The sequence below is a fragment of the Eumetopias jubatus genome, unplaced genomic scaffold (assembly GCF_037043125.1).
Source record: "Eumetopias jubatus isolate StellerSeaLion01/CBP00866 unplaced genomic scaffold, mEumJub1_p1.0 scaffold_17, whole genome shotgun sequence".
NCBI classification, from domain to species: domain Eukaryota; kingdom Metazoa; phylum Chordata; class Mammalia; order Carnivora; family Otariidae; genus Eumetopias; species Eumetopias jubatus.
In genome coordinates, this window is record NW_028274823.1 from 12,628,978 (window position 1) to 12,644,224 (window position 15,247).

The 15,247-nt window shown below is 45.9% G+C and overlaps 1 protein-coding gene across 1 annotated transcript; it reads left to right on the forward strand.

Annotated features, from left to right (window-relative positions):
* Positions 1 to 4,929: 4,929 nt before the first annotated feature.
* Positions 4,930 to 13,183, forward strand: PRDX3 (peroxiredoxin 3). The gene is made up of 7 exons (XM_028121818.2): positions 4,930 to 5,003; positions 6,352 to 6,487; positions 7,746 to 7,887; positions 8,448 to 8,583; positions 9,621 to 9,724; positions 11,682 to 11,847; positions 12,181 to 13,183. Exons 1-7 carry the CDS (start codon positions 4,968 to 4,970, stop codon positions 12,232 to 12,234), a joined length of 774 nt encoding a protein of 257 aa, XP_027977619.1. The 5' UTR covers positions 4,930 to 4,967; the 3' UTR covers positions 12,235 to 13,183.
* Positions 13,184 to 15,247: the final 2,064 nt, after the last annotated feature.

Genomic DNA, 15,247 nt, shown 5'->3' on the forward strand with positions numbered 1-15,247 from the left:
CATCTGCCTTCGACTCAGGTCATGACCCCAGGGTCCTGGGATCCAGCCCCGCATCGGGCTCCCCCCTCAGTGGGAAGCCTGCTTCTCCCTCTCCCACTCCCCCTGCTTGTGTTCCCTCTCTCGCTGTGTCTCTCTCTGTCAAATAAATCAATAAAATCTTTAAAAAAAAACAAAACAAAGGGACAAAGGTCACCAATTACTTCTATCTGCCATCTTTCCCTTCATCTTCCCCTATTCCTCCCTCAAGGACAGAATCTATTCTGATAACACTTTTTTCCTCTATGAGACCCTTCTTGAGCTCTGTTTCTCTAAACTCTCATAGCCTTTTGCCTGGACTTTTTTTTTTTTTTTTAAGATGTTATTTATTTATTTGACAGAGAGAGACAGCCAGAGAGAGAACAAGCAGGGTGAGTGGGAGAGGGAGAAGCAGGCTTCCCGCCGAGCAGGGAGCCCGATGCGGGGCTCGATCCCAGGACCCTGGGATCATGACCTGAGCCGAAGGCAGATGCTTAATGACTGAGCCACCCAGGCGCCCCAAGGACTCTTTCATTTAATATAACAAACACTTACAGTATTCACTGTGTACCTGTTTACCATGTTAAGTGCTTTAAAATTTAACTCACTTATTCCTCCCAACAACCCTTGGGGGAGGTATTGATATCACTCCCATTTTTCAGGTGGAAGAACAGGCAGGGAGTAACTTGCTCAAGAGAGTTAAGTGCTAAACGCAGAGCTGGTGTTTGAACCCCAGCTGTCCGCTCTCAACCATAATGCCTCTTTTATGCTCCTGAAAATGATGGATCTTGGATTTTGGTTTTTTACAATCTTTACTCAATGTTCTCTGGATACACATGGAGTTCCTTGGGAGCAGCGCCTGTATGATCCACTCAATATATGCTTATTAACTGATTATGATCACATTGCTAATTGATGCAAATTCATCCAACACAGAAGGATCCACCTGGGACCTAAATAGGAAAGAAAATGCATTATTCCCAAGGCTAAAATGAGTTTGTGGCAGGGAGGATGCAGAAACCACACTCCAAGCTGAATGGCAGCTGGAGAAGGATGGAGGAAATGGAAGACAGAAAGTAGTGTCAACTTTAAGCCTCAACTGGCCCCACCCAAAGAGATAGGACTAACTAAAGCTTCTAAACTGTAAAACTGAAACCAAGATGAATAAGCCAAATCACGAGGGAACTCCAGTCTGTTCTGTTGTTTTGCTTGCTTATGATTTACATCACAGTGAAGTTAATTATGAATCAAACTGCCTATGTGTGGAAACCAAACTACAGGTGCATAAAATAGGAGAGAGAGGTGCCCTCCAAGGCGGGGTGGACAGCAAAGGGTTATGGGTGTAAGGAACATGGAAAGAGAAAGCTCCCCCTTGCTTTTCTCTGCCTCCAACCCCTCACCTCTTCCAGCTCACATACTGGTGAGCTGGTCAGGTGTGAGGATGTTCTGGCTTCTAGTCCCACCTCTGCTTCCAACCGGCTACATGACTTTGGCAAGGTCTCTCCCTCTCTACAAGTCTCCATTTTCTTGTCTACAAAATCACTGGGCTACACCATAGCATCTTTTGGTATTTGTTGCTAGTCCCTACTTCTTTTTTGAATTGAGGTAACAATCATAAATCATAAAATTAACCATTTTAAAATGCACATTCACAGTGTTGTACAATCACCACTTCTATGTAGTTCCAAAACATTTTCGTCGCCCCTGAAAGAAAACCCTGTACCCGAGGGGGCGCCTGGGTGGCTCAGTCATTAAGCGTCTGCCTTTGGCTCAGGGCATGATCCCAGGTGCTGGGATCGAGCCCCACATGGGGCTCCCTGCTCCACGGGAAGCCTGCTTCTCCCTCTCCCACTCCCCCTGCTTGTGTTCCCTCTCTCACTGTGTCTCTCTCTGTCAAATAAATAAAATCTTTGGGCACCTGGGTGGCTCAGTTGGTTAAGCGACTGCCTTCGGCTCGGGTCATGATCCTGGAGTCCCGGGATTGAGTCCCACATCGGGCTTCCTGCTCAGCAGGGAGTCTGCTTCTCCCTCTGACCCTCTTCCCTCTCGTGCTTTTTCTTTTTTTAAGATGTTTATTTATTTATTTGAGAGAGGGAGAGAATGAGAGAGAGAGAGAGAGAGAGAGAGAGAGAGCACATGAGAGGGGGGAGGGTCAAGGGAGAAGCAGACTCCCTGTCGAGCAGGGAGCCCGATGCGGTACTCGATCCAGGAACTCCAGGATCATGACCCGAGCCGAAGGCAGTCGCTTAACCAACTGAGCCGCCCAGGCCCCTCCCTCTCGTGCTTTCTATCTCTCATTCTCTCTCTCTCAAATAAATAAATAAAATCTTAAAAAAAAAAAAAAAGAAAGAAAACCCTGTACCTATTAAGCAGTCAGTCCCCCTGCCTCCTCCTCCCAGCACTTGGCAATCGCCAATTTGCTTTCTGTTTCTAAGGCTTTACCTATCCCACATATTTCGTATGAAAGGAACCGTACAACATTTGGCCTTTTGGGTCTGGCTTCTTTTACTTAGCATGATGCTGTTTTTAGTTCATCCATATTACGGTATATATCAATCCTTCATTCCTTTTTTATGGCTGAATAATATTCCATTTCAGACTACAGTATGATTTTGAGCTCCAACATTACAATCCCCTTTCCTTTTCAAACATCTGTTCACAAACACATTATGAGCACCAGTTAAACACAAGGCAGGTACTAAGGGGAAATGATTGAGAAATTTGTAGCCTCTTGCTATATATATACTTTTATTTGGATTATGACATTTAAAAGTGCCCAATCATAAGTGTACAGCTTCATGAATGCTCACAAAGTAAATACAACTATTACCTTTAAGCCGGTCAACAGATAAAGTATTATTTGCACCCCGTACTTGTCTTCTCATTACCCTCTTCCAATTCTCGTTTTCCTCAAGGTCACCACCATTCTGACTTCAAACACTATACATTAGTTTTTCCTGTTTTTGAACTTCATATAAATGGAACCATACAGTGTCTACTTTTTCATGTCTGGCTTCTTTTACTCAGTATCATGTTTGTGAAACTCACCCACGTTGCTGCATGTCACTGCCGTGCATTCATTCTCATTGTTGTATAATGTTAATAATATCCTAATTTATTCATCCATTCTATGGTTGATGGGCATTTGTGTAGTTTTATCTCTGTGCCATTATAATAGTGTTGCTATGAACATTCTAGGCTATGTCTTTTGATAAACTGATGTACACACATCTTTTGGGCATATACCTAGAACTCAAGTTATTTGAGTCATATATTCAGTTTTACTAAATACTGACATGGAATTTTCCAAAATGGTCACGCCGTTTTAGATTCTCATCTCTTGCTTCCAGGGTAGTCCCTTCCAAAACATGGGGCTAGTACCCACTGCTGTACTAGTGGTACATAAAAGGATTTATGTGAGGAGCAAAATAAATAACATCAAGTCCCAAAGTGAGAAAATTATTACCCTCTTAACGCTCTTTAAATCCTTCTGATTACATAAAGAGAACCCCATGTGATACCAGGATGCTGTTAGCCACCTGTCTCCCTTTTTACAAAGTCTCAGATTTTCAGCAGGCAACTGTACCTGCTACTTAACCTGCTACTTAATAAAAAGTTGCTACTTAATAACATTTTGTTTTAATGTATTTATTTTTTAAATATTTTATTTATTTGTCACAGAGAGAGCGGGAGCACAAGCAGGGGGAATGGCAGGCAGAGGGAGAAGAAGGCTCCCCGCTGAGCAAGGAGCCCGAGCTGGGGCTCAATCCCAGGGCCCCAGTCTCAGGGCCCGGGGATCATGGCCTGCGCCAAAGGCACACGATTAACCAACTGAGCCATCCAGGAATCCCTAATGTATTTATTTTTTTATTTTTCATTTTTTAAAAGATTTTATTTATTCATTTGAGACACAGATAGAGAGCATGAGCAGGGGGAGTGGCAGAGGGAGAGGGAGAGGGAGAAGCAGACTCCCCGCTGAGCCAGGAGCCCAATGTGGCGCTCCATCCCAGGACCCCGGGATCATGACCTGAGCCGAAGGCAGAGGCTTAACCATCTGAGCCACCCAGGCGCCCCCCTAATGTATTTATTTTAATTATTGTCTATTAATAGCAAGTTACAAGGTTTTACCATTGAAGTTATTTAACATTTTCTTTCAAATAAATTCATTTACGTTTTTCAAAAGTGAGTCAACTTAAAGAAAATAGTAAATAATATATACAGATTCAAGAAACTATGTTGGTAGTGGAATGACTGGTGTCTGGAAAACACCTACTTAGAGTCTGCATCTACCGTAAGGCCACCCTGTGATTTTTATCTGTGTGTGATGAGCTTGCTTCAAAATACCATGCTCACCACTGAGCACTTGGCTTTACTAATCAACAGAAAGCAGAATTTAAATTTGTCCCAATTCACCCAATTTGGGGAAGAGAGGCCAAAATGGAAGTCCACACACCATCCCAAAGGTTTTCAGAACACCAAAAACTCGACGTGTCTGACCCACTTGGCTTAATAATGGAAAAAAAGGTCTTTAAAATTAATTCCATCTCCTGCAGAATCCAGAAGGCTCTACCTGACGCCTAAACAGGAAGAAGAATCTTTTGCAGAACGGGTAGAACAGTCATCCACACGGGTTAACCATAAAAATCACAAACTCCCCAGCTGGATTAGTCCTTTTCAGGTTGGGGCGGCGGTTAGAAACAAAGTGTTGTTTTCCCAAGCATTTCGTTACTTAGAAGCCACAGCGGGCATTTCCCCCTCGGAACTGGGGCTGAGACACCTGACAAATAAGTCGACGCGAGGAAGGTCCCAGCAAAAGACGGGGAAGTCATCTTCCTCGCCCCGGCTCCGGCGCAGGCCCCGCCCCGCCGCCGAGGCTCCGCCCCGGGGCCGCCCCCGCACGCCCCGCCTCCTCCCCTTCCCCGGCAGTCCCGCGAACCCCGAGCGCACTGAAGATGGCGGCCGCAGTGGGACGATTTCTCCGGGCTTCGGTGAGTGGCTGCCGGCAGGGGACAAGAGCAGAGACACAGTAGTGGTTCCGACGACGTGCTTCCCAGACAGGATCCTGCTCCCTGTGGTCTGAGGGCCCTTTCGCCGTTCTTGGCGGGCACCAGCGGGTAACGGACCCAGAGGCCTCGCTTCTAGGGAATGCGCCTGCGCAGAACCGCCCCCTCCCACTGTCCTCTCTTCCAATCCCTCCTCTCTCCGAGCGGGGGTCCTCAGTCCTCTCTCCACCTGAGCACCCCGTCCTGGAGGCAGGGTCCCTGGCACTTCCCCGTTCCGTAGCTACTCTGTGACCTTGGACACGTGACTTCATCTTTTCGAACCTCAGTTTACTGTCCTCGCCCAAAGATAGAATGATGCCTTCAGTAAGGCTTTGCAGTAATAAGCAGCCACTAAATGGTGGATGGAAACCAAAGTGGTAAAGTACAAAGTGCTAAAGTGCAAAAGGCAATGCCCTCCTCCCATCCCCCAGGTCTGTACCCGCGCTCTCCCCCTGGCAAAGCCGAGCACCCTCTTGGTACCCTCTCTTCCCTTTCTCCTGGCGGGGTTGAACGCAAGGCTCTTTCTTCTTCCTGAGTCATGCTAGACACTGTGGTTGAGCAAACAATTCCCTTGAGCCCTGTACGAATTTTCCCAGAGGGTGAACTTTGCTCTACTTGTTTGCTTGTCTGCGGGGCCTTGTCTTTTCTGGGAAAACCTTGACATGATAGAACATACTTAGTGGATCATGCTGGTAAAGGGCGTAAATACACGGGGCCTGGCCAAGTCCCCTTGGTTTTTGAACCCTCTGTGTTGTTCTTAAGAGCATGGAATCTTTATGGCTTTATAATTTCCCTCTGCCTTGCAGGGTTTTAAAAAATTATTTATATATTTTTAAAATAAAAGTATATACTTAAGCTGTACAACGTGATGATTTGATGTACATATACATAATGAAATGATTACTTCAAACTAACATCTCTTCACATGATTACCTTTTTTGTGTGTGACAAGAGTCCCTGAAATCTACTCTCTCAGCAAATTCCCAGGGTTAAGTATGGTATTATTAAGTATAGTCATTGTACCCCCACATTAGATCTCTAGATTTATTCATCCTACATAACTGCAGCTTTGTACGCTTTGACCAACATCTCCCTGTTCCCCTCTTGCAGTCTTGAAGCAGAAGGAAGCAGAAAGGAATGTTAAGAACATGGAGGTTCACTCTGTACTCTTAGAGTTTGGGGTTTGGTATTTGGTTCACAGGAGCAAGGAGAGCGGAGGCGACCAATGATCTAATGCCTTTCAGCAGGGTCAGCCTTCGGGCTACTTCCTAATATAAAGTGTTTCTCTTTCCAGATTGCCCGACATGTGAGTGCTATTCCTTGGGGCATCTCTGTCCCTGCAGCCCTTAGACCTGCTGCTTCCCGAAGAACATGCCTGACAAATGTATTGTGGTCTGGTTCTGGTCAAGCAAAATTCGCTTTTAGCACCAGTAAGTGTTATGCCTTGGTTTGACCCCGGTAATATGAATCATCATCTCAGGACATGGGCTCTGAACCCAGGCTATCCATTAGACTCACTTGGGGAGCTTTTGAAAGTATACCACTACCCCAGTCCCACCGCAGACAAATTAAGTCAATATCTGAGGTGAGACTGGGACATCATTTTGTTTCGTATTGTTTTTTAATCTAAATGTTAGCATAACGGTATTATTAGTTTTAGATGTACAACATAGTGATTCAAGATTTATATACATTAGGTGGTGACCACCATGATAAATCTAGGTACCATCTGTCACCATACAAAGCCGTTATGGTATTATTAACTGTATTCACTATGCTGTACATTGCACTCCCCTTTTTGTAACTGGAAGTTCATACCTTTTAATCCCCTTATCAGTGTATTTTAAAAGCTCACCAAATGATTCTAATGTCCAGTCAGGACTGAAAATTACTGAGGCAGACTGCCCTTGTGTCGCATTTCCTTGTTGGTCACCAACACCAGCACATCCTCCATCTCCTACTTGAAAATCTCCAGTGATCACTCTATCCCTTCTTTTAAGAACAAATTCTATGGGGGCACCTGGGTGGCTCAGTCGGATAAGCGTCTGTCTTCCACTCAGGTCATGATCCCAGGGTCCTGGGATCGAGCCCCGAACTCCTCCCCTCCCCCACCCCGTGTCTGGCTCCCTGCTCAGTGGGGAGTCTGCTTCTGCCTCTTCCTCTGCCCCTCCCCCCACTCATGTTCTCTCTCTCTCAAATAAATAAAATCTTCAAAAAAGAACAGATTCTAGCCTGATATTTAAGGGCCCTCAGAGTGTGGCCTTCCGCTGTTCATGCTTCGTCTCTTATGCTTCCTTCCACACACACCTCTCTGTTCTATTCAAACTGCCACGGGCTGTTCCCCACACCTCCCCTGTTCCCTCTTCCCTGTCCTGCCTGGACATGGCAAAATCTGAGCCGTATTTAGAATCCATGCCTAGGCTCCTTTCCTCCTCAATTCTATCTCAATTTCGTCCCTACCATCTTCTGGCATCATCTTTTTAGTCTTTTCAGTCGCCATAGTACTTTGAATTGAATTGTGTACCATCTAGAACTACGGAAGGGGGGGTATTACCTAGACGTAGGGTTGAACTGAACCTTTTAATTAATTTATACTACTAATTAATTACTATGAGAGATTTGAATGAAGTCAGATAGGTGTGTGATTTAGCAGATGATGAACTACATGTGCGTGTGGGCTTCCTTCAGGTTCCTCATACCACGCTCCTGCCGTCACCCAGCACGCGCCCTATTTTAAGGGCACTGCCGTTGTCAACGGAGAGTTCAAAGACCTAAGCCTTGATGACTTTAAGGGGAAATATTTGGTGCTTTTCTTCTATCCTTTGGACTTGTAAGTGTAATTTCTGTGATGCTTTAATGTCATTTAAGGTCCCTGCTTCCACCCTGACATTTCCTATCTCTGGTTGCTCTTCTGGTCAAGGGAAGGGTTCTTTCAGATCCTTTTATCACTGGTGGCCTTGCTGAGGACAGCTTGCATCTGTACAGTAAATACAATAAATAAATTTAGAGGAGGGGATGGCATTCTTTTTAGTGGGGTAGGGTTTCAACATGGCTCCGTTTTATGTGCTCCGGAGCTGTGGTTCCCATAAGCCAGTCTGTAAGGAAGTTGTCACTGGCCTGGAGGAAAAGGAGAAAAGTAAAGATAATAAAATGACTTTTCTCATAAAGCTACTTTATTTGTTTCTTTATTCTTAGAATATGCCTCTTTTCCCCTGCCCACCCCCATTTTTTGGTATGATTCTTAAATAAAGAGGTGAGTCTGGTGAGAATGGTTAACTGTTTTTGCCTTCTTCACCTTTAAGCAGTTGAACTAGTTTTTAGGCTACCTGTTTAAATTTTAAATCCTTGTTTTTAAATTCTCTGTTGGGAATTTCTGCCCTTTTTTTCTAGCACCTTTGTGTGTCCTACAGAAATTGTTGCTTTTAGCGACAAAGCCAATGAATTTCACGACGTGAACTGTGAAGTTGTTGCTGTTTCAGTGGATTCTCACTTCACGCATCTCGCCTGGATCAACACACCAAGGAAGGTATAAACCTCAGTGGCCCTGCCTTTGCACTTAGGAGCCTAAAAACTGAAAAGATCCCATAAAATACTAACCTAGAGGGGCACCTGGGTGGCTCGGTCATTGGGCGTCTGCCTTTGGCTCAGTCATGATCCCAGGGTCCTGGGATCGAGCCCTGCATCGGGCTCCCTGCTCGGAGGGAAGCCTGCTTCTCCCTCTCCCACTCCCCCTACTGGTGTTCCTGCTCTCGCTATGTCTCTGTCAAATAAATAAATATTAAAAAAAAAAAAAAAAGACTAACCTAGAAATTGTAAAAGCATGACTAGTCTGAAATGGGCTATTTCTAGGTCCTAAGCTCCTGGCAAATTCTGTTAAACTCTGTCCTTATCTCCTTCGACATTGCCTGGATTTACTGCCCACTACACATGTGTTTTCCAGGGTACAAACAGTAACGGAGAACAGGCCCAGCAGGGTGGGGGCAAGGACAGTTGGGATCCGATGCCTCCTCTCTCGCGGGTACCTTGTAGATCCCACATACCCTGCATGGCTTGTGGGATGGTGGTTAAGTTCTCTGATTTCACTCTTCTGCATGATCACTATTGCTGCTGAAAAACGATTGGGAGAATCAAAATTTCTAGCCGTGTTGCTGGACTATCAAAACCAAATTATTCAGTCTTTATTACGCTTCCATTTTTATGCTACAGAAATTAATCTTCAAGTAAAAGAATACATCGAGAATTAGAAAAAGAAAGGTCTCCAGTATTAGCTGGGTTTAAATCCTGCCTCTGTCCCTTTCTAGCCATGACCGGGAACAAGTAACTTAACTTTTGTGTGCCTCAGTTTCCTCGTGTGTAAAAAGACAATGATAGTAGTATCTGCTCCAGGACAGTACTGGGAGGAAGTGAGTGAACAGAAAGAGCTAAGAGCAGTGCTCGGTCCACTGTCAGTTCTCAGTTGCTGCCACCTGTCGCCATTCTTGTTAGCCTCAGACATCAGTTTGCATGGCTGAGAATGGGGAGAGCATACGGTGTAACAGCCAGTCATGTCCGCATTTTTGTTAGAATGGCGGCTTGGGCCACATGAACATCGCACTCCTGTCAGATTTGACTAAACAGATTTCCCGAGACTATGGCGTGCTCTTGGAAGGCCCCGGTGTTGCTCTAAGGTAAGATCATGTTTCTTAGGAACTTAAACTTGTTTTTCACATTTAGCATCATCCCACTTCTTAGAGGACTTACAGAGCCCTCAGTAAAGCATTTTGAAAACCAAAAAGCTTCCATTCACTGTAGCCTTTCGTAAGCACTGATGAGTGCCTTCTGCGAGTGTCGGCCGTCTCGGGATGGCTGAGATGTGTCTGCCGCCTGCAGCAGCCTGTGTCTCTTTCTGAGGACTAGTGTGTCTTGGTCACACTGCTGCGCTTGCCCTCACCACCTGGGAGCTGCTGTCGTGGGAGGCACACTCCTGACATGTCCGGAGAAAGGGAGACTAGCAGACTGTAGGAGTCAGTGAGCTGGGGTGGGTGAGATCTTGTTCAAGCCCTGGAATCAGACCAGAGTTTGATTTTTTTTTTTTAATCTCACCTATTATTTAACAGCTGTATGACTTTGGGCAAGTTATTGAACCTCTTTGAGTCCCAGTTTTCCCATAACTAAAATGAGAATGGACCTCCCAGGTTGGTTGTGGGGACTAAATAAGGTGAGGCGGCCAAAGTTTTTAGCACAGGTTCTGGTAGCGTCATGACTCCTGTCCCAGAATGTCACTTCTGTCCTCATTCATTCAGTGGCTAGATCTTTATTCCTTTGAGTGTGAAAGCTTTCTGTCTTTAACAGTCCCATATGCAAACACAACCTTCCTGGGGGTGGGGGGATTAGACCTGAAGCCTTACAGTGGCATCTTGATGGTCACTGAGTGAAGGGGGGGTTGGTTAGAACTTGATCCCCAGGGAGCAGGCAAGGACCCCACTCTGATATGCCTCACAGTTTTGCTGGGGCCTGGCTTGAACCTGCTCACCTGCTCTTGTTGCCTCACTCTGCTCTGGCCTGCTTTCCTCTTGGGTGACACCTGGAGTTGTAGTTCTGGGAGCCACCTTGGAGCTTGGGCCTCTTTTACTCCGGGAGATTCTGTCTTCCTTTAATACACAAAAGCCCGGCTTTGTCCTCCCAGGACCCCCTTCCCTGTGAGGTCTTGCTCATTTTGCCATTACTTCCCTACTGGTTTCACTGTTAGAATTGACAAGGGAGGGTAGCCAAGTCTGGTTTGGAAGATAAGGCTTGCTTTCCGGAGTCTGGGGGCCCTGCATCTGCACCATGGACTCCAGCTTGGCTCCGCTCTTGGTCAAGGAGCTTACAGCAGGACCCCCTTGAGCCTCAAAGCCTAGACCCCCAAGAGCCGGGTCCAGGGAGGAAGAAGCACCTTTCACCTTGCCTTTTTCTTTTACTTGTTTTTTCACTGCATGATTAACACTTGGAATGCCACACCCTTTTAAGACAGACTGTTAAAACCTGTGGTTGACCTGTATCTGCATATGTCATAGTAACCCCAACACTTGCACAGAAGATGATCACAGACCACAGGGTAGGTCATTTCATTATGCTGCTGCCAAGTGATAAAGAGTAACAGTCTTGGTTTTTCCTTTAGATTTCTGCTCAGCCTAGACTTAAGGCCAGTAAATTCTTTCTGCAAAGATTTCCCCAGGGGATTCCCCCCCCATTTACCCAAGAATTCACTCATTTCATCAGTATTTACTGAATATAGATAAAATACATCTCTGTCTCTCCTCATCTACCTCTGGTTTCTTCTCATGATTTGATACAGCCACCCAAAGAACACCTAAATCACTAATAAGTTAAAGAAGTCTGCTCTCTCTGACTTTTAGACTCTATAACTTTTCTCTGTGGGAAATACTGCCTGTTTTCCACATTGGCCTGGTCTAGTCACACCTGTGTGTGGCACGTCATCAGTGAGAAATGATCAACTGTGTGTGTAACAGTGAAAGCCCCACGTTTAAGCATACGATGGAGTTTAATGCTTTATTGAGGAGAATTAAAGACAGAAGCGGGTAGAAGTTAGACTTTGTTCTTGTGGTTCCGCTGAGGTACTGATGGGGATAAATCCTGATGCAGAGGTCTCTTCATCATTGACCCCAATGGAGTCATCAAGCATTTGAGTGTCAACGATCTCCCTGTGGGCCGAAGTGTGGAAGAGACCCTCCGCTTGGTGAAGGCGTTCCAGTTTGTGGAAACCCATGGAGAAGTCTGCCCAGCAAACTGGACCCCGGATTCTCCTACAGTAGGTTTTCCAAAGGCAGTGAGACCCCAGCATAGGGTCCCAGGTCCTCGCTGCCTCCAGGGCTCCTGGCCTAGAGTACCTACAAAAGGAGCCCACCCTTAGACCAAGTGTGCAGATGGTGTGCAGATGGGTGAAGCTGCCGAGGGGCAGGGTTTGGGGCGGGGCCAGGGATTAGGCAGGCTGTTGATGTAACCTCCATCCGTGTATTTTAAAGGAAACAGACCACGCTTTAAAAAGTTAAAAAAACTTTGGGTTAAAAACTGAGAGCTTTCAACTCACTTTTGAGACTTACCTTGAAGTCAGCTGCCTAATTAAATGTTTTTGTATTTTCAGATAAAGCCACATCCAACTGCTTCCAAAGAATACTTTGAGAAGGTAAATCAGTAGATCATCCCATGTGTACCCACCTCTTCTCACATCAGGAAAGAGCTGCAGTTGGAACTCACTTTGAGCATTTCAAAGATGATTATTTATAGAAGACAAAACACCAATTATGCTTGTATTCATAAATAATACTCTAAATGTTTTAGTGACTTTGTAACATTGGCTGAGGCTTTTAAATGTCCTCACACACTTAAAGCATCCTTTATTGGTAACCTCTTGATGGCTGGCTAGTTTATAGAATGCTAGTTTACCTGTTGCTTGGATTATCTTTAATGGAAAGAGGAAACATTCTTTGTTGGCCTTACTTGAACCTTCGTGTACACCGGAATAGTACAACACTCACTGAAGCTTCTGATCAAGGGTCCTGAAAAGTTTCTTCTTGAATTTCTTTGTACAAAACTGAATTTTCTTTTAAGGTAACAAAGATCATACATAGTTTTAAGGTGTTAACATCAGTGGTCTAATTTAACTCTTGCAATGAATGGATATGTACTTGAAACAAATGAGAATCATGTTTTTAAAAAACACGGTGGTGGGGCGCCTGAGTGGCTCAGTCGTTAAGCATCTGCCTTCTGCTCAGGTCGTGATCCCAGGGTCCTGGGATCGAGCCCTGCATCGGGCTCCCTGCTCAGCTGGAAGCCTGCTTCTCCCTCTCCCACTCCCCCTGCTTGCGTTCCTTCTCTTGCTGTGTCTGTGTCAAATAAATAAATAGTCTTAAAAAAGGCACAGTGGCAGAGTGACTTAGGTGATCGCGCATATTTCTCGTCCCTGAGATTAATATAGTTATTTTACTTGTTAGCTGACATAGGGTCTACATACAATTCCAGATATTGATTGGGTGTAATTATAAAGGATATTTATCGAGTCTAGGAATTGCATTTTGAAATCATTGTAATTATTTTTTCTGAAATGCTCAATGTGTAAAGTACATAATAAACATATTTTAAAAATATTTGCATGTTTAATACCATTAATTGTTGGTTCAGCTTATATTATGGGGCTGTAGTTTTCCTTCTTATTATATCAACCAACATTTGTGGAGCATTTAGCTCAGGGCCCACAAAAATGAGTAAGATGCTGGCTCTACACCCAAAGAACTCAGGTTCAGGCAAGAGAGAGATGAAGCATTTATTCGTTATTGTGGCAAATCCTGAGTGCCTACCACATGCCAGGTGCTGTTTTGCAGGCCCAAGGGTGAATCAAAAAAAGACAACCCCCTTCCTTCATGCAATTACATTCTAGAGGGGGAAAACCAATAAATACGATAAAAATACATAGAATGTTTGGAAGGAAAATAAACTGCAGCAAGGGCTAGAGCAGAGAATTGAACAAGCTAAGGACTTTGGATTCTCTTCTAAGATGGAAAACATAAGGTTTTGACAAGAGTCACGTCAACTTGTTCTAGGAGGATCACTGTGGCTCCTTTGTTAAGACTAGACCGTAAGGGTCCTGAGAAGAGAAGCTGAGCTGGATTTGTGACATACTTGAGGGTAGAGCCATCAGGATAATATCAGTGTGCTAAATACTATGGCACAATGGATGCATCCCTGGGGCATAAGGGGAACACTGAGGAGGGGCACCTTACCCAGCTATGGGTGTGGGAAAGAACTTCCTGGAAAAGGAGATGAACTCTTGAGGCTATAGAAGAGTGAGCCAGGTGAACTGAGTAAAAGAAGCTGTCAAGTTACATTGGCCTGAAGAAAACATGAGCTGGTTTCATGTCCCTGGAGGGGAAGGCAAAGCAAGGCAAGGCAAGGGATGGAATAGGCCAGTGGGCTATTAAAGGCCCAAACAGGATTTCCAATGGACCCAGTGTCATATTAGGACTTTCACATGTTTTAACTCATTTGATTCTCAACAAAACCTTAAAATAGGTATAATTATTGTCCTCATTTTACAAATGAGTAAATAGACGCACTTATATTGACTTGACCAGGACCATCCAAATAAGTAATCGGTGGTGCTGGGTCCTCAACCCAAGACTCAAGAGGATCCCTGAACTCCTTAAACATCCAGGAAGATACATTCAACACCCATAACCCCCACCCACCGTAGTGCAGGGCCATCGGGCTAGGGGAGGCAGCAGCAGGAGGAAGGCAGGTGCATTTTTTCTCTACAACCAGCACCTACTTGATCTGGTATTCAGAGGAACTGGACCTGCCGCAGTGCAGTTTGCACTGTGTGTGGTGACCCCATCACAGGCCAAGGCAGGGCCCCACACTTGGAAGGGGACCTGGGCCTGGTTTAATTCTCTGATACCGACTTTTTTTAAATTACCTTTTTTTTTTTTAATTTATTCATTTAGAGAGCACAACCGGGAGGGGCAGAGGGAAAGGGAGACAATCTAAGCGGACTCCACACTGGGCGTTAGCCAGGGGCAGGGCTTGGTCGCTCCACCCGGAGATCAGGACCTGAGCGAAACCAAGAGTTGGAGGCTTAACCCACTGCACAACCCAGGTGCCCTTAAATTCTCAATCTTTTTTAAATAAGGGGCACCACATTTTCAAATTTCACCGTGAAAATTAAGTAGCCAGCCCGGACTATCCCGTGCCCTCTACACTGGACTTAAAGGGCAACTGAAGATTCTCCACCATAATGTCCAAAAAGTTGGTGCACTTGTCACGTGGGTAAGATGCAGGTCCTTCTCAGTAGGTGCTAGGATACGAGGATTCCCGTAGGTGACCGACCCCCGCCCCCAGGCTGGAAGCGGCCCGGCTACCCTAAGGGGTAGAAAAGGCTGGGAAGACTTGGTCGGTGGGAGGGTGGGCAGGCTCACGGGGACCGGAGCGGGGGTGGAGGCGTGGGATCTGGGGCGCTGGCGCGTGGTGACAGCGCGCAGCGGGAGTTCGGAGACCGGGCAGCGGGAACACGAGGCGGCCGAGGCCGGGGCGCTGGCACACGGCGACACCAAGCCGCGTGCGCGCCAGGAACGCGGCGGCGGGAACAGGAGACGCGCGCGCGCCCGGGGCGGGGCACGCTGCCCGGCTCCTCCTCCGCGCCTGGCCCTGCGGCCGCC